The sequence below is a fragment of the Thalassophryne amazonica genome, chromosome 3 (assembly GCF_902500255.1).
Source record: "Thalassophryne amazonica chromosome 3, fThaAma1.1, whole genome shotgun sequence".
NCBI classification, from domain to species: domain Eukaryota; kingdom Metazoa; phylum Chordata; class Actinopteri; order Batrachoidiformes; family Batrachoididae; genus Thalassophryne; species Thalassophryne amazonica.
In genome coordinates, this window is record NC_047105.1 from 24,933,708 (window position 1) to 24,955,728 (window position 22,021).

Genomic DNA, 22,021 nt, shown 5'->3' on the forward strand with positions numbered 1-22,021 from the left:
TAAATTGAAAACATTTGCCCAACATGTGTTCCCCTCATGATACATGAATACAATCCACCACTTAAACACACACCTTGACCATTTTTGGAGGAGACATGGAGACTACACCTCAAGCCCAAAATGTCAATACAGTATTTGCAAAGGATATGACAGGATTTTGATGGCGGGACTAAACTCAGTGTGGCCAGTCTGAAAACCTGTAACCTCGGTTCGCATAAGTTAAGTAGAGTCTGACTTCAGAACATGAGAGGAGCTGGGAGTAAGGACAAATGTTCATTTGTTGTGCTTTCTAAACATTTGAAGATTTGGGGAATTATCAGTTTTTTGATCATTTCATAGTCTGACGTTTGAGGGCTGAAAAGTCCAGCAGTATCACCACATTTAACAGCCAGCGCTGAAGGAATTTCTTCACAAATACGACTTCACTGGACTTAAACTATCAGCAGATAACTTGAAAATGTACCGCAGAGTTAAGAATGGACTTTGTGTAAATCATCACCTCTGGTTAAGACAACAGTGTGCACACAAATACAGGGCAGGTGCTAACAAACAACCAGAAAGTGCCAAGAGTAAACAGAGAGGCAAGTCCAGTTCATTTGTTGGTGAATTCAAGTTAACACTCAACTGTCAAAATGTTAACATGAAAGAGCACTTAATGACCCCAGAACTTCACAAGAAGGCAAACATATTGGAGAAAACTGAGGCCCAGTGATTAAGATCATGTCTGACATCCTTGGTAATGATGGCGACAAAGTCTAGCCCAGTGACTCGGTTTTCTTTTAGTCTTATTCACAGTTTGCCTGCCACATTTTTGTGAAGCGTCATCTGTCGTAGATTTCGCAAACCAGGGAGAATGTAAGAAGTTGTCCTCAGAAGTTCTGCTGCCGTCGTTTCTTGGCCTCGATGGCGTCCAGGATGGGCTGTCTCTTGGCCTGGTAGCACTGACGGATCTCCTCGATCTCCTGCTCCATTTGAGGGTCCAGAGAGGCCAGTCGCTGACGCAGCTCCTCCACCGTCCACGTACGCATCTAGACACAAACACAAAGAGGCTATTCCAAACGACAAGGCTAATAGTCTTGTCTGAACCCCAACATGTTAACCAAACACACTGTAGCCTCAGAGACAGAAACAGAGAACGTGAGAGGTGGACGTTAATGATCTGAGAGATAAGCAGGGGAATGTCTCCTAATATGTACTGCTTTCACAATGTAATTATTTTAAACTTGTTGCTGACAGACATACACAAAAAATGGTCTTTAGAATCGCCTCCAAAATGATGCTAAAGTTTCTGAGTGGGTGCATCTGTGAATGATTGACAGCTCAGATATCACAACCGGACCTAAACAAACAAAACCAACTCAAAACATGATTTATTTGCGGCCGTGATGAATTTTGACTTCTAAACTGAGCAGGTTTAATATCTGGGGATATGTTTTGAAACCTGGTGTGAGGGCTACAGTCGACAAGCTAACAAGATAACATGCTAGCACAAGCCATTTTAACACTACAAATTAGCTTCTAACACTGTATTCCAGGGCGGAAGGTTCCCAGTTCAAGGCCACTAACTTCTAAAAAATCTTCTAGTCTCAATTTGTTGTTATTAATACTGATCCAGATTAGCTTGAAGTCACCAAACATTTTACGCTGGATGCACTTCCTGATGCACATAGAGATTGGGTCACATATGGTCTTGAACCAGGGAGCATCTGTTTGGGAGGTAACAAAATGAACCACTTGCTCCACCATGCTCCCTGTGGCACTCATCCTGACAACAACCAAATAAAACATCCTCGGCATAACAGTAATAAATAATACAAATAATAATAATATGAATAATAAAGGTTAGCTTATGTGCTAATAGTTTATCATCTCTGTTGTAGCTGGAGGATTCATAGACTTCAAACAGAAAGATGAATCTGTATCAAGTCCATTAACGGACACTTAAAAAAAATCTTTATCCTTAAAATATATCATGCATGAATGTGATAAGCAAGGTGCCCGCTCGATAAATCTATTTTATTAGCTTTTGTAGATGGCAGTCATTCAATCTTTTTTCTTCCTTTCTGGTGTAGGCCCCCGGTAGGGACTTGATGCCAGCTTTAGCTCGTCTCTGGAGGATTCCCCTCTTAGCTTTTACCAGCAGCACTCCACTCTCCAGCTATTTCTTACCCACAATCAATGGAACTAAAATAACACTGGCGTCTAAGTCCACTGGACCAATAAGCGTAAATCTAGAAAGGGAGGACCTGCAATGATGGACCTGAGACTTTATACAAATTCCAACCTTTCACCATCTGGCTGCACCTGTAGAATTCAATAATGCTACATTATGGAGACCAGATTCATTTAAATACAATAATAAGGAAGGAATGCAGAGACTTTTGTTCAGTGTAATTAAACAGAGCCACTGAATGGACGTTTTCATCTAATGGCCACAAGAAGCAGTTTACTCTCAGACTTATATAGGCCTCAATGGACACCAGTAAAACAGGATACCTCAGCACAGTCTTAAAGGCTCCCTGTCATTCAAAGATTACTCCACACAGTAAGACTGAAAGCACCAGGGCCCTAAAAACCTGGATTTGATTTTCCTGCAAAGGTATCACCTTCGCAAATGCATCTGTGCCTCGGCTGCAGTCTACCTGCCGGACACAGCGCCACATGTGCCGCCGCAGCAGAGTTTGGACAGTTTGCACGATGAGTCTTCCTATAAGGGTAAGATCATCATTACGCCAGAAAAATACAAGCAAAGTTAAAGCAGTACCACCTGCAGTGTTCTCCCTAGTAAGTAAGGTAAAGTAAGTAATTGTTGAAAACCATTCAACATTTATGATTCCATTTAACCGACATTATCAGTCATGCTCACAGTGGAACACATAAAAACTAAATAAATACCCATCTACCACCATCATTACAAGCTTTAAGATTTTAACTCTGGAAAGCATCTAAAAGGAACAACGTGAACACACATAGTGGGTGTCAAATGGAACACAGAGAGACATTGGAGTAAGAAATTCTGAATATTTTAATTTTCAGATCTTCATTCTGATCCTAAATCCGAGTCATATCCCGAGTGCTTTTGAAAGGAGAATTTAAGAATCCTTTATTGCAAAAACACTCAACTACCATAATGTGTAAGTATTTTTGGGTGATTCTGTGGTAACGGAATTATGACGAAGGTAAAATCTGGCCATATTTTAGCTCCCCATTAAAAATGTGCTCCGATTGTAATCCCGTTACCATAGAATCGCCCATTTTTGAATGTATAAGATTGAGATGGATCAATCAGGATAATTTCATGGTAGACTGTGAAAGATGTTACGTGTTTTTTTGTTTTTTTTTATCCTGGAATTTAATCCCAATCCATTGAAAATGGCTTCATCTGTCAACAATAAAAATTTGATTGGGCACTAAATGGGACAGCAGGGATCATCCCTGAAGTTGTATAATGAGAGTTTATTGTTTTGTTACGAATCTGTGGTGACCTTTGGATGTATTCTGGTGCCAGACAAATGATGGGAAGAGAAGTGCAAAGTGGAGTGGGTGGAAAGAAAGAATGGTAAGTGTAAAAACAGAAGAAGAAAAGAGGGCAGAATAGAGTGAGGGCGGCTGTTCTTAGTTTCATGTATAATGTAGGTTCACGGTTTCCGCTGTGTCACTGAATTGGTTAAAGACAAGCCGAAAATAAACTGGTAAATATTAGAAAGGTCACTAAATATAACTGCTCAATGTGACTGTATACAGCACTTCATTAAAAATTAAACCAAAGTGATTAATCGCTGAAACTTGAAGTGGGACAGACTCTAGTAATACAGTGTCTCAGCACCATAACCCCCCCCCCCCCCCAAAAAAAAAACCAAACTAATGGAATTAGTTTGTAGTTTCAGTTTTACAGAACAAAGACGAAATAATGATGTTAACAGTACTGTTATTCAGCGAAAAGCTTAGGAAGAGCTTAAGACACTGGAGTCTGCTTTTTTTATATTAGTAATTCTGAAAATGCTTTTAAATATACTAAATGTGTTCAAGTTTCACACCTTGTTTTGTTCAAAATGTTTGCCTTCAGGAAAAACAAACAAACAAACAAAAACAGCAGTCAGAAAATATAGTGGAGTCATTCTGTATTCAGGCCAATGTGGAATTTAAATTTCCTTCTGCTGTAGGCGACTCTATTAAAACGACTTATAATGTAATAAAACCATCTTATGAAGTGTTTTACTAATGGACAAAGTGTAATTTCACGCTGACTGACCAAAAGAAGACAAAGGCAGTCGACACACACATCTTCTATTGACGTATAAATAAAAATCCCACCTGGCAGCAAAACATAAAAAACAAAGTGCACTTAAATCTAAAATTAAACAGTTAGCAGGAAGCTGTCAAAAAGCTGCTTCCACATACTAAAACCTCCCACAGTAAATTAGCTTTTCATCCTCTCATTCCCAAGTCTAATGGAAGAACAAATCCTCCAAAAGCAGGTAATAATGTCACCAGATGAAACCTGCTGCGGCTCACAGACGGCCAGTGTTTTCAAGAACTGTCAGGAATAACTGCAGTAACACCATGAGACAGCACCACTAATGAACCAAGAGCCTCAAAGGTACGCAGAGATGTTTTTCACTCCAGCATTCTATTATTAAAGAGATCATTTCGATGTGACTAAACGTAAAAGCCCAACTATCGACAATCAATAAGTCACTGACATCAGATTATGTTCCAGCATATTTTTAAAGAGACATTGTACAACCAACCAAAAAACACACACACTGACCTTCAGGTTTATTTCCAAGTTACTTTTTATAGTGAAGGACTTTTTGATACATTTTAATATGGTTTTACTTCGCAGCATGCAACTCTCAAATGACTATTAATGCAGGAAAACATTTTATGTTGATACTATGAGAGCTCAGTGCTGCTCCTGACACTGTGGATCACCACATTGTGGTTGCAATTTTCTGGCATTAAGAGGGTATTTCCTTGTATCTGTCAGACAGGACTTTCTTATTTACTCTGCACAATTATCCCTGATCATCAATTGAATCTCTGCCTTGTGGTGTTCACCAAGATTCTGTCTTAGGCCCACCCCTGTTTGCTTTGTATTTGCTTCCTCTCTGACAAATAAGCAACTTTAAAGATGTCATCTACCACTGTTGCACAGGTGATACTCAATTATACATCTCGTTTAACGCTCAAAAGATTTCAAAAAGCATCTGTAATAGGCCCAACTCCATAAACTATTGGATGGTTGATAACTTCATACGGATAAACACTGACAAATTATGAATTGCTATTTCTGCCTCAGCTGGCATCGGCTTAAAGGTGATCAAAATCTTGTCCCTTTATCTTCTCTTAAACCTAGGCTTTGAGTCTGGACCAGGAGGTAAACTTTGGTTTGAAACTTTTTCTACCACCTGAAAACCATCACTATACTCGGCCTCTTATGTGCATAGCTGAGGTGATGATGATTATACATGCGACACTGAGGCACCTATGTGTTGGATCAGGGCCAGAGAAATAGGCCACATGGCCAAAATGTCATAGCTGATGCTACCTCACAATGCAAGTGACACTCCTCATATAAGTCTCCCTAGTTAAGCAGTCACTTGACACAAAGTCATTACAGTGATACCCCAAGGATCCTCCGAAGCAACTTAGTATCAAAGACATCCAGTCATCAGCTTAGGCCACTCTCACAATCATACAGTAAGACAAGAAACACAACGACCTTAAAGACTTGGACCTTCATTTGCCTGCCAAGACAACCGCATCACCAAATACATCTTTCCAGTGCTCTCATGACTCCACAAGCTCTTCCTAAGCAAGTCCCAATTTAAAGACTAAGAACCCAAGGACATGAATGTGTGAGTGATGCGAGATAAGTGGAATGGAACCATAGTTACATATTGGTCATTAACTTGTGTAGTACAGCCACCTGGCTGGCCTGTGACAGCATGTTTATCATATCCTAAGATACAGCAGTATGATGAACAAAAAAGTGGGTTTTCTTCATCACTACTGTAGCCCAAATAAGAGATGCTAGAAAATACCACTGATTCACATCTGTTACAAGCCTAATATTACCGTGACACCACCCACTTCAAAGTGTCTCTGAGAGTTAGAGTGTGAGAACATGCCTTTTTTCAGTGGAACATGACAGGTATGACAGGGTGGAAATGGAGGTCAGTCAGCAGTGCACAGGCGCACATTTTGGTGCAAATGTAAGTTGCTTCACTTGAGGTTTTTGTTCTTTGTGCAGAGGCATACCCTCTCAGCATTACTGCACATGTGCTGAATCCAAGAACCCAAAAACACTGCTTTTTAAGACTAAGCATAAAAAATGTGAGTAATTTGTTTGAAAAACAACAGATTTATTGTTACAATATCACTTTTTGTGCTCTGGGCAACATTATACAGCAAAGGTTTTAATGGCCGCTGCACCACCATAAACGAAGGAGCAGGAACATGGTTTTGTTAAAGAATCTGCCTCCTGACTCAAAGGTGACTTATTTAATGATAACACCCATTTGTCGTGCCGACCCGACAACTCCTTGAACAAAACAAACAATTTCTAATTCTTCAGTCCCTGCCAACTGCTTTTCTCTTTGAGAGTGAACTAAAAGACTCAAACATAAACTGGAACACCACTTTCACTGCAAGCATGTGGTTGAAACAGTCCCTGCAAGAACTAAATTAAACCCAAATCTAATACTCAGTGTCACTGTTAAGACTGAAAGTTTAAGAGAAAACTGAGCAATGAATGCCTTAATGTGTGTTGAAGCATTGAAACATGATTTGCTTGAATTCCACACTTCACAGAATCTGAAATCATGAAGCGTTTCGACAAATAACTAAGACACCAACAACGATCTGCAACAGTTCTTCCAACAACAATCTGATACTTTATGAAATTTGAGGCTTAGGAAAAGTCGAGGTATATACCCTGTAAAATACAGTGGACTGAATAAACAAATGAGTCCACCCCATCTTTTTAAACAAGATAGCTCAAAAACAATAAATACTAGCATCTCAGTGAATTAAAAGGGCAAATAATGAGGAAAACCCATTTAAACCTGTGAGCTTTGAGACAGGAAATCCATGTAAAAAGCAGCTTTGTTTTAATTATGTAATATCCCATACACCTGTCTGCCACCTGCTGGATAGTTCGTGGATGACTGACTGACTGACTATTGGATTAGGAGCAGGTGTGCTTGCCAGGATGACAGACTTTTTTTTGTATCGAAATGCACTAAATCAGAGGTCAACACTTACTTTGACTGTTTCACAGCAAACTCAAACAACACGTCATACCGTCACACAACACCGCGGAAAAGTGAAAGACACTAAAGAAAACAAAGCAAGAGAGATAGTTGAGAAAGTTACGGAGTGAATGAGAGAGACATTCACCAAATCAGAAAAATAAATCATTGTTTTCTGACTGATAAAGTGGCTACATTGTAAAACTCTTACAACATGGTCTTATCCCAAACAAATCCTACAGAAAGGATTTTGTAGGAATAGAGCTTCTTTCTTTCGAGCACAGAGGGTAACCCTAACCCTCACCTTATAGACCAGGTAGAGTCACCCAGCTCAGTTTAATCTGTTCAGTTCACGTGTTGTGTTCATGAAGTCTTGGGTAACAAACTCACCGGACCTATGGTTGATATGCAGCAACCAATTTCATGGTAACAATACCCCCCCCCCCCCCCACCTTTACTGTTTGTTTTGGCGCTGTAGCAGCACACTAAATTCCAATATCTGATAAAAGTTCTCGTAACTCACCACTTCAAGATTTTCCTCAACAGGCAGTTTACGGGCATCTGCGTTGATTTCAACTCCTCTCTCAACATTATGGTTACTGGCTTCCTTTTCTTTTTGCTCAAAGTATTCCAGAAATGAAGGCTTTGCTGGTTGCATGGTCTCATCGCTCCCTGAAAAACAAAGTCAGGTAAGCATTTATTTTACTCTACACATGTAGTCATAAAGTTTACATATACCTTAAAACTCTCTCCCAATTTTCTTTGAGTGCAAACTCAGACAATTCTTCCCTAATTTATTTCCATACAAAGTAGTTAACTGACAGATCAGCCCACGAGCCCTGGCACCAGAGCTGTCCAACATCCTGGCAAGAAGATCTACTATTGGCAGCAGAGAGATTTTGTTTGTTTTTTTGGATGCAGTTACCACCTTGGCAGTCTCTGTCTCTGCCCTACACAGATGCATCCAGTGATGAGGTCGACTATGATATCTGCTAACTTACTGGGGATCCCACACATTCTCAAGATGTCCCACAAAGCAATCGGAACAAACAGAGTTAAACTCTGGGAAAATCAACACAGGTTGCAAAGGAGCATTGCCGATATTCATGTTTATACTCCTTTAAGGACTTGAAGAGCTCTGATGCAGCCGATGGTGGTAGAACTAGACTGCTCCCATTGCTAAGTAGAAAGCAGCCGACACTAATTTGTACTGAGCATGACCCTTGCAAGTTCCTTGTCGAATACGGATAGCAGTGTAATACCACAGGCAAACCTTTCCTTTCTAGGGAAGGAGACGTGATTTCTTCCTGTCTGTTGGGGTGATATCTGTCCCAAAAGGAAGAAAATATTGTTGGCAACACCACAAGAGCAGCATCTCAGTCCATTTGAAGTTCAATGTCAATACCACAGCTTCACTCAAACTCCTCAGCTGATTCACCACCTTTGCAGTGTCACTGAGGCAGGAGGATCAACCTAATACAACTTGCTCAAAGTACCCGACCCAACAAGAAAATGCAGCACAGTCATTAGTTAAGGCCTGTCCAACCACACATCATGACTGCAATGAGACAAGGTGCAGGAAAAATTGACGTGTATTAGTAAATGGAGCTATTATTCATCAGAATCTATCTAGAGATAATTTGGTGTCTTCAGACTTGTTACGGCAATTGCCTGCCTGTTAAAAGACATAACGCAACTTATGTTTCTACATTCTGTGACCTGCTATGATGTGCTATTGCTGTGCAAAGCCGTGAAGGTAACGGTGCCAACAAGCACCATTTTTAAATTCCTCTTTTATTTCTAATGTTTTTTTGTTTTTTTTACAGAAAATATACAATCACAATTGGTAAATGCTCTCTTTACAGCAGTGTTTCCCAATCCTGGTCCTCTGAACCCAACATACTGCACATTTTCCTTTTGTCCCTCAACTGATCAGAGCAGATCAGCTCAGTCAGGTGTGTTCAGCTAATCAGTAGCTGACTGATCTGATCTGCTCTGATTAGTTGAGGGACAAATGTAAAATGTGCAGTATGTTGGGTCCAGTCACTCTTCTAGTTTATCAAGGGAAGCATTCAAGCCTTTGAAGATGGAACACTGTTAAGACTTGGAGGGACAAGGAAGCCAAATAAATAATTCATTAAAGAAAAACATAATGGGTCTGTAGAGATAGAGTGGTTCTCAGAGTGGGGTGGGGGGGTGAGTGAGAGGGTAGAAAAAGCATAATGAAAAATACACGTCAAGGATTCTGCAGACAAAACACACAAGATGTCGGTATCCAAAAGTGTCATTAAAAACAACAATGGATTCAAGGCCATCTTGGTCTTGGGGGTCTTTGTTAGGTCGTCATTTGGTTTTGGTTTTGTTTTTCTTTTTTTGTCTTAAAAAAAAGATACTCACTTAGACAGGCTCAAATTTGCATTTTTCATGAGTTTAACACAAGCCAGGTCAGATCTGAGCATGTGCTGCTGCTGCATGTTGCTGCAGTCACCACCAATTCAAAAAATGACATCAAGTCCTGACAAACCACCCAGGCAGACCTGCAGCCCATCAGTATCAACCAAAACTAAGCACAGATCCACCCCAGCACAGATCCACCCCGGATGGTGAAGACAGCACAGAGGATTGTAGGAGATGAGCTCCCGGACTTAGACTCTGTGTATGTTGAGCGCTTGCAGAGGAAAGCACGGACCATCTGCAATGATAAAAGCCACCCTGTTTGCTCCTCCACCATCGGGGAAGAGGTACTGCACTATAAGGACACGGACTAATAGGCTAAGGAACAGATTTTCCCCAGAGCTGTAGCCTCCACCACCCTACCCCATCACCCTACCTATCTAAAACTATCCTACTTCACTAAGCACTAAGTACCTTAATAATTTATTAAGCACCTTTTTTGTATTTTAAGAAGGTCTTGCCATCCTACAAAGCTGTTCATTGTTTGTAAAGCTGCTGTTGTGTATTTTTGTGTGTGTGTGTATATATATATATATATATATATATATATATATATAAAACTCTTTGGAAAGTGCCACCAGAATTTCACTGCAGAAATGCAATGACAATAAACATCTATTCTATTCTGATTTTTCTTGTTGTTGATGGGACAAAATGGTAAATGGACTGCATTTATATAGCACTTTTCCATCTGCATCAGATGCTCAAAGCACTTTACAAAGAATGCCTCACATTCACCCTGATGTGAGGGTGCTGCCATACAAGGTACTCACTACACACAGGGAGCAACTAGGGGTTTATGGACGTTGCCCAAGGGCCCTCAGTGATTTTCCGGTCAGTCTGGGATTTAAACCAAGAACCCTCTGGTCTCAAGCCCAACGCTTAACCACTAGACCATCATCTCCCACAAGCAAAGCATTGGAGCTCTCTGGTTCAGGCTGAGAAACACACCTGGAGCAGACAAACACTGAGGGACCTCTTTAAAAATAATACATTTCTTCAGTATTTCTACAATGAATTACAGTATTTCCCAGACATCGTCTTCCAAAACAAGGACGTCTTATCGTCAGGCTTTGATGATGAATCTGAATGAAACAATGTAACAGACTTTATATTTACTCAGTGTGTGAATGGTTTTAATATTTGAAACAGTCAAACTGCATGAGTGGTTGCATGAGGACTGTAGCTTTAACTTTAGTTGCTCTGTCAGTCAATGGGCAGCAGTGGGTTAACGCTCCGGTCCATTATTTTGGTACCACAAGCTTCTCTGTAAGGCTGAGAGCAACACAGTGTCATGTCTTTTAAAAATATATGAACACACTACTTCACTTTAAATACATAATACTTTCTCGTTATGAACCGGTTCAGGAATGTTTGTTTTTTTTTTTGTTCTAACCGGCTTGGGAACACCGATTTTTGGGGTGGAACCCAAAATCATAAACGCTAAAATACAGTTGTATGCAAAGGTTTGGGCACTCCTGAAAGCTTTCATGATTTTCCTTTATAAATCATTGGTTGTCTGGATCAGAAATTTCAGTTAAATATATCATATAGCAGACAAACACACTGATATTTGAGAAGTGAAATGAAGTTTCTAGTATTTAAAGAAAGTGTGCAATAATTATTTAAACAAATCTGGACAGGTACATACAGTGGGGAAAATAAGTATTTGACTCCCTGTCAGTTTTGCAGGTTTTCCACCTACAAAGAATGGAGAGGTCTGTAATTTTTATCGTAGGTACACTTCAACTGTGAGAGACGGAATCTAAAAAAAGAAAATCACACAGTATGATTTTTTAAATAATTAATTTGCATTTTGTTGCAAAAAATAAGCATTTAATCCCCTAGAAAAACAGAGCTTAACAACTGGTACAGAAACATTTGTCTGCCATTACAGAGGTCAGACGTTTCCTGTAGTTCTTGACCAAGTTTTCACACACTGTAACAGGGATTTTGAAATGCTGGCTGTGTGTTTGGGGTCATTGTCATGCTGGAAGACCCAGCATGACCTATCTTCAATGCTCTTACTGAGCGAAGGAGGTTGTTTGCCAAAATCTTGCAATACATGACCCCATCCATCCTCTCTTCAATACGGTGCAGTTGTCCTGTCCCCTTTGCAGAAGAGCACCCCCAGAGTATGATGTTTCCACCCTCATGCTTCACGGTTGGGATGGTTTTCTTGGGGTTGTTCTCATCCTCTAAACATGGTAAGTGGTGTTGATGCCAAAAAGCTCTATTCTGGTCTCATCTGACCACATGACCTTCTCCCATGCCTCCTGTGGATCACCCAGATGGTCACTGGTGAACTTCAAACAGGCCTGGACATGTGCTGGCTTGAGCAGGGGGACCTTGCTGCCCTGCAGGATTTTAAACCATGACGGCGTCGTGTGTTACTAATATGATCTTTGTGACTGTGGTCCCAGCTCTCTTCAGGTCGTTGACCAGGTGCTCCTGTGTAGTTCTGTGCAAGGGCGCAATTTAGAACTAGAAACTGGGGGGGACAAAGTGCGAGGCCCGTAGGGACGAAACCCATAGGCCGGGGGTCTGGGCCCGTTTTAGGCCCCCAGAAGCCAACGGTTTCTAGATAAGTTCAGATGCATTCTGAGCATCCAGAACAGTAATTTTTAATGTTTTGAGAAGACCATAAAGTGGACACCATTTGACTTATGCAACTTGAAACTGTGGATATAAGTACTTAAGTCTGAGAATAGCGAGCATTGATTTTATTAATATCCTGGTGTAAATAAGGTATCACCACATGTGTAGAAGTCAAAAAGAATGATAGGTTGAGTTTTTATATAAAAAAAAAAAAACTGCAATGTGGTAAAATGTATTCATAAATATGAAAGAACAGGCTCTTAATAATTATTAACTATCACATACAGTATTTTTTTTCTCAAGATTTGTTTTTGCATAAGTTTGAAAAAACAACAGATCATAAGTTTAAAAATTACTTTTATAAATTACGTTTATAAATTACTTATCATGAATTTAATTTTCAAAGTGGCACTAATGACAACACTCATACTGAACATAATTTCGCTTGCATAGACTGATTTTGGAGATCAAGCAATAATTGCAGATGGGCTTCCTGAGGTCCCAGATAGCTTTTCTGATTTCCTTTTCTAACTTTCAGAATTTAGTAAATTAGCATATGGTCCATTGAATACTTATGTGTAGACACTAGTCCCTAGAGGCAACTAGTTTTGGTTTCAAATCTGGGCAAATGCAGTCCCAAAAATTCCGAATGTGACAAACAAGAAACAGGTGTTTGTAACAAGTCACTGCTGCGCTAAAACAAAGATACTATTCTGACATGGTTTTGCACATAAGACTGACATGGTTTGCACATAATACTGGCATAGCATGTTTCAAGTACAGATATATGTCAGAAGGTGGGGGGGATATACCATATTCTGTCCCCCCCTGGTTGAAAAGGTGGGGGGGGGGGCATGTCACCCATATCCCCCACCAAATTGTGCCCATGGTTGAGCTTTCTCAGAATCATCCTTACCCGACAAAGTGAGACTTTGCATGGAATCCCAGACCGAGAGAGACTGACAGTCATCTTGTGTTTCTTCCACTTTGTAATAAATAATCATAACAGTTGTCTTCTACCAAGCTGCTTGCCTGTTGTCCTGTATTCCATCCCAGCCTTGTGCAGGTCTACAGTTTTGTCCCCGGTGTCCTTAGACAGCTCTTTGGTCTTGGCTATGGTGTACAGGTTGGAGTGTGATTGACTGAGTGTGTGAACAGGTGTCTTTTATACAGGTAACAAGTTCAAACAGGTGAAATTAATACAGGTAAAGAGTGCAGAATAAGAGGCCTTCTTAAAGATAAATTAACAGGTCTGTGAGAGCCAGAATTCTTGCTGGTTGGTAGGGGATCAAATACTTATTTTATGCAACAAAATACAAATTCATTATTTAAAAATCATACAATGTGATTTTCTGGATTTTTTATTTAGATTCTGTCTCTCACAGTTGAAGTGTACCTACGATAAAAATTACAGACCTCTCCATTCTTTGTAGGTGGGAAAACCTGCAAAACTGACAGGGGGTCAAATACTTATTTTCCCCACTGTAAATTTGGGCACCCTTGTCATTTTATTGATTTGAGTACATTTAGAACTAATTACTGGAACACAAAATTAGTTTGGTAAGCTCACTGACCCTTGACCTCCTTACACAGGTGAATCCAACCATGAGAAAGGGTATTTAAGGTGGCTATTTGCAAATGTTATCCCTCTTTGCATCTCTTCTAATGAGTGGCTCTAAACAACCCTCAAATGACCTGAAAAACAAAGATTGTTCAACATCATGGTTTAGGGGAAGGATACAAAAAGCTATCTCAGAGATTTCAGCTGTCAGTTTCCACTGTGACAAACGTAGTGAGGAAATGGAAGACTGTATGCACAATACTAGTTAAGGCCTGAAGTGGCAGGCCAAGAAAAATCTCAGATAAGCTGAAGCGAAGGATGGTAAGAACAGTCATAGTCAACCCACAGACCTGCTCCAAAGACCTACAACATGATCTTGCTGCAGATGGTGTCTCTGTGCATCGTTTAACTACATAGCACACTTTGCACAAAGAGTTGCTGTATGATGCTGTAATGCAGAGGAAGCCTTTTCTATGTACACACCAAAAACAGAGTCGCTTGAGATATGCTAAAGCACATTTGGACAAGCCAGCTTCAGTGCTGTGGACTGATTAAACTAAAATTGAGTTATTTGGACATAACAAGGGGTGGTATGCATGGCTGAAAAAGAACACAGCATTCCAAGAAAAACACTTGTTACCTACAGTAAAATTTGGAGGTGGTTCCATCATGCTGTGTGGCTGTGTGGCCAGTGCAGGTACTGGGAATCTTGTTAAAGTTGAGGGCCACATGGATTCCAGTCAATATCAGCAGATTTTTCAGAACAATGTTCATGAATCAGTGACAAAGTTGAAGTTGCACCAGGGCTGGATCTTTCAGCAAGACAACGACCCTAAACACCCCTCAAAATCTACTAAGGCATTCATGCAGAGGAACAAGTACAACGTTCTAGAATGGCCATCTCAGTCCCCAGACCTGAATATTATTGAAAATCTGTGTTGTGATTTTAAGCGGGCTGTCCATGCACGGAAACCAACAAACCTGAGATGTTTTGTAAAGAAGAATGGTCCACAATACCTTCAACCAGAATCCAGACTCTCATTGGAAGGTATAGGAAGTGTTTTAGAGGCTGTTATTTCTGCAAAAGGAGGATCTACTAAATAATGATGTATTTTTTTCTGTTGAGGTGCCCAAATTTATGCACCTGCCTAATTTTGTTTTAAGAATTATTTGCACACTATCTGTAAATCCTATTAAGTTCATTTCACTTCTCAAATATCACTGTGTTTGTCAGACATATGACATATTTAACTGAAATTGCTGATCCAAATAACCAATGATTTATAAAGGAAAATCATGGAAATGATCTGGGGTGCCCAAACATTTACATACAACCCCAATTCCAATGAAGTTGGGACGTTGTGTAAAACAGAATAAAATAAAAATAAAACTAGAATACAACGATATCCTCTTCAACCTGTATTCGATTGAATACACCACAAAGACAAGATATTTAATGTTCAAACTGATAAACATTTACTGAGTGTTGTTAGAAGGAAAGGTGATATAACACAGTGGAAAACATGACCACTGTCCCGGCTTTTTTGAAACGTGTTGGAGGCATCCATTTCAAAATCAGCAAATATTTGCACAAAAACAATAAAGTTTATCAGTTTGAACATTAAATATCTTGTCATTGTGGTGCATTCAATTGAATACAGGTTGAAGAGGATTTGCAAATCATTGTATTCTGTTTTTATTTACATTTTACACAACATCCCAACTTCACTGGAATTGGGGTTGTACACCCTTACCAAAAAGTAGTATATGCAAGCATGTTTCAAGTATACTTCTAGTTTACTTTTTATATACTTACCAGTACTATTTTTTGGTAAGGGCAACTATACCTTTTCTGTTCGGAACAAACCAGTTGGGAGAAAAATTCTGGTTGAAAGCCCTGGTTTTGACTAATATACAATCTAAGAAGTGGAGCTGAACCTGTGACATGAAGATTTACATATTGCCAGCTCTCCGCTTTCAATAATATACTTTTATTAAACATTCATTCATTGTGCTCCGTGCCATCGTAATTTTGACATTAATACACAGCATCTCTTAGAGGAAACTTGCGCTGTAATATTCATATATGCTGAGGAAGACAAAATGCGTATGAGCTGTTAGCCCCAGTTAAGTCCGGGATGCTGGAAAATGTATTCACCCTGACGTAACCTTTGCATTTGGAATTCAGTATGTGGGAGTCTTCAGATTAGTCTGGCAGTCAGGTGACGTTGTGAGGAATTTTCCATTCCATTTCCATTTCTTTTCCTTAGAAATGGAAATGATGAATCACTACATTTAAAAACAAAAATCTAAAAATAAAAATTACAGTTAGCTGGTCGCAAACGCTGAAATTCTAATACTTTGTTTCGTAAATACATAAAACATGTTAGAAAAAAGGTGTTATTTCTATATTTTTAAAGGCTGCTATCAACAACGGTCTGACACTTTAAAGAAAGTAAAGCCCTGGTCCCACCAAATAATGACACATGAATAATGAGCCACGCAGCATGTTTTTTGTTTTTTTGCTACGCGAGGGTTTATTCAACTACCATGGGAGAATAGTGGCTCTGAGAGGCATTATCTTGTTTAACAAGGCTCATCTCTGAGTGTGGCGCTAATTTCAAGATGCTCAAAATTTAGCAACCACAGCATGGGGCAGTTTGTGTGCGAGTTACTACGACGACTAATGAGGATTTTAGAGGCATGTGCGTGGTGCTTATAGGGCTGCTTAAAGCTCATTATCCCAGCGCCTGGCAGCTAGGCAGGACCTGAGAGGCTATTTCTGGAATGGCTGCCCTCTTGTGCACACAATTCCACTTGCTCTGTGCTCCGGATGCTGTATATAAAATAATTATTTTGTAGAGGATTATAATCATTTTCTGCCAAACCTTGGATGCTGAAAATACCTCTAATCGCTTCTGGAATCACTGAAGACTGTTTCATCTGGACGCTTTTTCCTCTCTTTCCTGCTCCATGAGGAAATAAGTGTGGGAGGGGCGGAAGGTAGGACCAAACGTACGTTCGTGCACCGATGTCACGCTATATGGCACTGCATGGCTCATACGGCTTAGCGTGGCTGATAAGAGCCATTCGAGGCTCTAATGACCATTCAGTCGTGGCTCACTAGAGGCTGCTACGTGGCACATGCGGGGTACAGAGAGGCACACAGAGGCGCCTTAGTAGTGGATACGTGATAGATGAAAACATGAGTCATTCTTCGAATCATCACTACACACCCATGCATTGCTCATTATTCATGGCTTATTATTCAGTGGGACCGAAGCTTAAATGTAAACTGTGCAGTTGCCCCACACTTCAATATGTAAATAAAGGTACCCTCCTCGGCCACTCCTTATTTGTGCTGTTAATTTGTTGGATTAATATTGTTCACATTGGTCAGTTAATATTAATTTTGGTCAATTGGTCTCAACTGGTCTTTTGGTCAGTTCTAAGTACAGTCAGGGGCTTATTTAACATATAAATGTCTTTTTCTTTTACATTTATTGCTAACTTTTGTCACCCACCAAATTGGGGAAAAACAAAACAAAATGTATTAGCTATGTGGTGAGTAGCGAGTACTGCTGTCTCTTCATGACAGTAGGGAAGAACAACAGTTTCATAAGGTAGGACTCACATGCATGAAACATATACATGCAGAAATCCCATGCACTAAATGTGCACACGCAGCCAGACCAAGAATGCATCCAAAGGGCAGAAAAGCTCAGAGCACAGAGGGAGTATTGCTTCCTTCTGTGCCCAGGATGCCATTGAGCAACTACATTTTTGCATAGAAAATAGTTGTTGGCTGCAATATTAATGTTAAAATGGCATTCATAGCAGCTTTAACTGTTTGTCCATACTTTCCATTTGGCATAGAAGATGATAAAAATATATCCGAAATATCAAGAAGAGTTCACACCTGATATGCTGACCTGAACTGCCATGACACTTCAAAAAGCATTTTATTTTTTAAATTACAAAATATGCAGTATGACACTCATTAAAAAAAATCCTCAGGAAATGTTATGTACTTTTTTTTTTTATAAATATGGCTTTTGATATAGTTTTGAGAAGTGCATTAATTGCCCATGAGCTTTCATTACAAGAAGAAAACAAAAATTCCAATATATAGCAACAACGAATCTCATCGCTTGCAGAACTGTGGCACAGATCAAATTGGCATCGAAATATTAAGATACACATTAAATATGAGAGATAAATGTATCATCTCAGCCCTGACACAGAGACAGAGACAGGCCACAGTCCATGATTGCTAATATACATCAGTGTGGGTTTGCGGCTAATAAATGGTAATTAAAAGGCTTTGTATTATTCAGTATCATTATGAATTAATATTTAACCCACGATCTCTGAGTCTATTCAGTGTCAAACCACAGCCATTAGACCGACACAGGCAGAAATATACACAACTCCACCCACACCCACACACAAAGAGACAAAGCCTCACAGACCAAAGACCACTTTTTATTTGGGGGAGCAACCAAAATAAGGACAACAGAGTACTAATGTTATTATGACTTCTAAATGTTCCTGTGTTAATGCAGTTGAAAGTGGCAGCAGTGGAGATCCATACAAACTCAATAACAGAGCTTCAGGACACAGAGGTGTGCACTGTTTGTCTTTAAGGATTTAACAGTGTGACTGTGTCCATGACTGCGTGTCTCTGATGAGCACTTCCAGTTTGTGGTCATTTCTTACACTGACCTGAGCTTAAACCTGTGAACGCAGTTCACTGTAGATTTTACAAGTGTGCAGCTGGAGTGGTGAGGGACCAAAAGGGCTCCCCATCGAGTAAAGCTCCACTTTACTGAATGGGGAGTCCTTTCGAAGACACTGGATATAATAACAACAACAATAATTATGTGACCACCAAAACTCACTGGATCAATTCACAGCTGAGTGTGAAGCGGCTGGGATGAGAATCAGCACCTCTAAATCTGAGGCCATGGTTCTTAGCAGGAAACCAATGGATTGCCTACTCGGTGTAGAGAATGCGGTCTTGCCCCAAGTGAAGGAGTTCAAGTACCTCGGAGTCTTGTTCCTAAGTGAGGGGACAATGGAGAGTGAGATTGGCCGGAGAATCTGTGCAGCAGGGGCGGTATTGCATTCGCTGGACCTTACTGTTGTGATGAAAAGGGAGCTGAGCCAAAAGGCAAAGCTCTCGATCGACTGGTCAATCTTGGTTCCTACTCTCACCTATGGTCACAAGGGTTGTGTCAGACAAAAAGAACGAGATTGCGGGTACAAGCGGCCAACATGGGATTCCTCAGAAGGGTAGCTGGTGTCTCCCTTAGAGGTAGGGTGAGAAGGTTGGTCATCCGTGGCGAGCTCAGAGTAGAGGTGCTGCTACTTTGCGTTGAAAGGAGCCAGCTGAGGTGGTTTGGGTATCTGGTAAGGGTGCCCCCTGGGTGCCTCCCTAGGGAGGTGTTCCAGGCACGGCCATCTGGGAGGAGAACCCGGGGAAGACCCAGGCCAAGATGGAGAGATTGTCTTCCACCAAGCTGCTTGCCTTTTGTCCTGTAGTCCATCCCAGCCTTGTGCAGGTCTACAGTTTTGTCCCTGGTGTCCTTAGACAGCTCTTTGGTCTTGGCTATGGTGGACAAGTTGGAGTGTGATTGATTGAGTGTGTGAACAGGTGTCTTTTATACAGGTAACAAGTTCAAACAGGTGCAATTAATATAGGTAAAGAGTGCAGAATAAGAGGGCTTCTTAAAGAAAAATTAACAGGTCTGTGTGCGCCAGAATTCTTGCTGGTTGGTAGGTGTTCAAATACTTATTTGCAGCAGTAACATACAAATAAATTATATATATATATAAAAATAAAAAAAATCATACATTGTGATTTCCGGATTTTTTTTTTATATTATGTCTCTCACAGTGGACATGCACCTAAGATGAAAATTTCAGACCCCTCCATGATTTCTAAGTGGGAGAACTTGAAAAATCGCAGGGTGTTCAAATACTTATTTTCCTCACTAAGTCCAAGCCCACCCAAATGTCTGAGCGCGCACATGTGCACACACCAGAAGAATAATGATTCATTCCAAATTTTGAAGCAAAAATAAACACATACTTCTAGCCCCCCCCTTTCCTCTTTGGTTCATACAAAGAAAAACAATGATAGTTACATTACTATTGATCATCTATATTATAATAGCCAAGTGCGTGCATATGTGTGTGTATGGCTTCAATCAAGCAGAAACTGGAAAACAGACTTATTAAATTTGTGTTTTTCCTCTCATTCTTTATTTCATTGTTAATTTTAGTGTTCAGTTTGGTTTCATGGTCTAAATATGTGCTCCTGCATGTTGCTGTGTGCAGAATGGACCTACGAGGTCTGTCAATAAATTAACAGTCCTTTTTATTTTTTTCAAAAACTATATGGATTTCATTCATATGTTTTTACGTCAGACATGCTTGAACCCTTGTGCGCATGCGTGAGTTTTTCCACGCCTGTCAGTGACGTCATTCGCCTGTGAGCACGCCTTGGGAAGGAATGGTCCCGCCCCTTCGTCGGATTTTCATTGTCTGGAAATGGCGGAATGAAAAGGACTTTTTTTCCATCAGAATTTTTTCAGAAGCTGTTAGAGACTAACAGCTCTCCACAATTTCACTGATACTTACTGGACTGGTAAGCACTGAAAGCCGAGACAGACATGTCCAAACTTGTCCTCTGACACGCCGAAACGGAGGTGTTCCTTTGTCTCGCTTCCAAAGCGAATTGGTTGTGACGCGCGAAGCCTCCACGCGGCTTTCCATGACAAAATCTCTTGTTAAAAGTGAAATCTGCCGGAAAATGGCTGATGTCCAGCTCTTGTGATAACCAGAGAAAGATTGTTTTTCTTGGTGGACATCTAAGCTACAATGATAACAGACCTGATAACATGGGGTGTATTGTAAATTTAGCCTGTAACTTCTGTTTCCCACCAGGAAAACACAACTGCTGTTGAAATGGTTTGCAGTGTGTATTACTGCTGTACAAGTCATGCAAATATATGAGCTTAATCTGCTGTAGTTGTCACTGGAAAGTGTGCATATGAAGACAAACACCTACAGACTCTGCAGCACAGTCAACAGGGTCCAACTCTTACCAAGCATCCAAGAATTTAATACATCCAACGCTAAGAACTCCCACAATAAGAAAAGAAAGAAAGGAAGAAACACCACAAAGAAGCACAATACAGCCTCTCAGTCCAGAACATATTAAAGATCATCCTTTAATTTTTATGCCCACATCAAAACCCACAGGTTTGAATAATGATTATGACAATGCAATAATTTCTGTCATGAAATACAGTTTCACTGTACATTCAACCTATAATAAGCATAAATTAAAAGCAGCACAGGTGTTTATGGAATAACTCTGAATCAAGAAAACAGCATGCAAATGTGCTGATTCATGAAGCGTGTCTGGATCACCTGTGGTCATTCTGGGAGCAACAACTAGGGGTCGACCGATTATTGGCACCAACAATACACTGAAGTTAAAAAGCAGTTTTTAATATACAACTGTACATTTGAGGTGGATGCAAAAGTGGTTCTGCTTCAATAGCAACAACACGGATGACTCAAACCGGAAAAGGTTTTGCAATGGATCCAACTTTCAGAAGCAGACAACTCAAGTCATACATCATAATAACACCTTCAATGTTCCCCAGTATCAATTCTGAGAGTAAGGATCCCACACTGTTCCAGTGCCATGTGAAGTATCAATACTCATCACTTTTTCAATGGAATAAAAATCCACCAATGATTTAAATGAAGATCACTACTTTAAATAGAGAACATCGATATCTTTGTCCCAAATACAGGGCGCCTCCACTGCATGATAAGATATGACATAACACACCCAAAAAGCTCAATAAATGCAGCCTAAAACTGTGGCACGATGCCACACTAAAATTAGACGTCACTGCTGCATTCTTCCTTGACCTCAGATATTCACAACCTGACAGCTGGGAAAATGCCTGTTGTGGGCACTTTCTCTCTCACAGGCAAACACAAACGAAAGCTCCTACAGTTCACTGGTACAGTGGGGCCAAAAAGTATTTAGTCAGCCCCTGATTGTGCAAGTTCTCCTACTTGGAAAGATGAGAGAGGTCTGTAATTTTCATCATAGGTACACTTCAAC

The 22,021-nt window shown here is 40.2% G+C and overlaps 1 protein-coding gene across 1 annotated transcript in view; it reads right to left on the minus strand.

Annotated features, from left to right (window-relative positions):
• Positions 1 to 805: 805 nt before the first annotated feature.
• LOC117506437 (serine/threonine-protein kinase 4-like) overlaps positions 806 to 22,021 on the minus strand; it is a 54,473-nt gene continuing 33,257 nt past the window's right edge. Inside the window, exons 10-11 of the mRNA XM_034165940.1 lie at positions 7,780 to 7,928; positions 806 to 1,028 (exon numbers count right to left, since the gene is read on the minus strand). Of these exons, the coding sequence (XP_034021831.1) occupies positions 870 to 1,028; positions 7,780 to 7,928 (308 nt within the window). The 3' untranslated portion in view covers positions 806 to 869. The remainder of the gene's footprint in view (positions 1,029 to 7,779; positions 7,929 to 22,021) is intronic.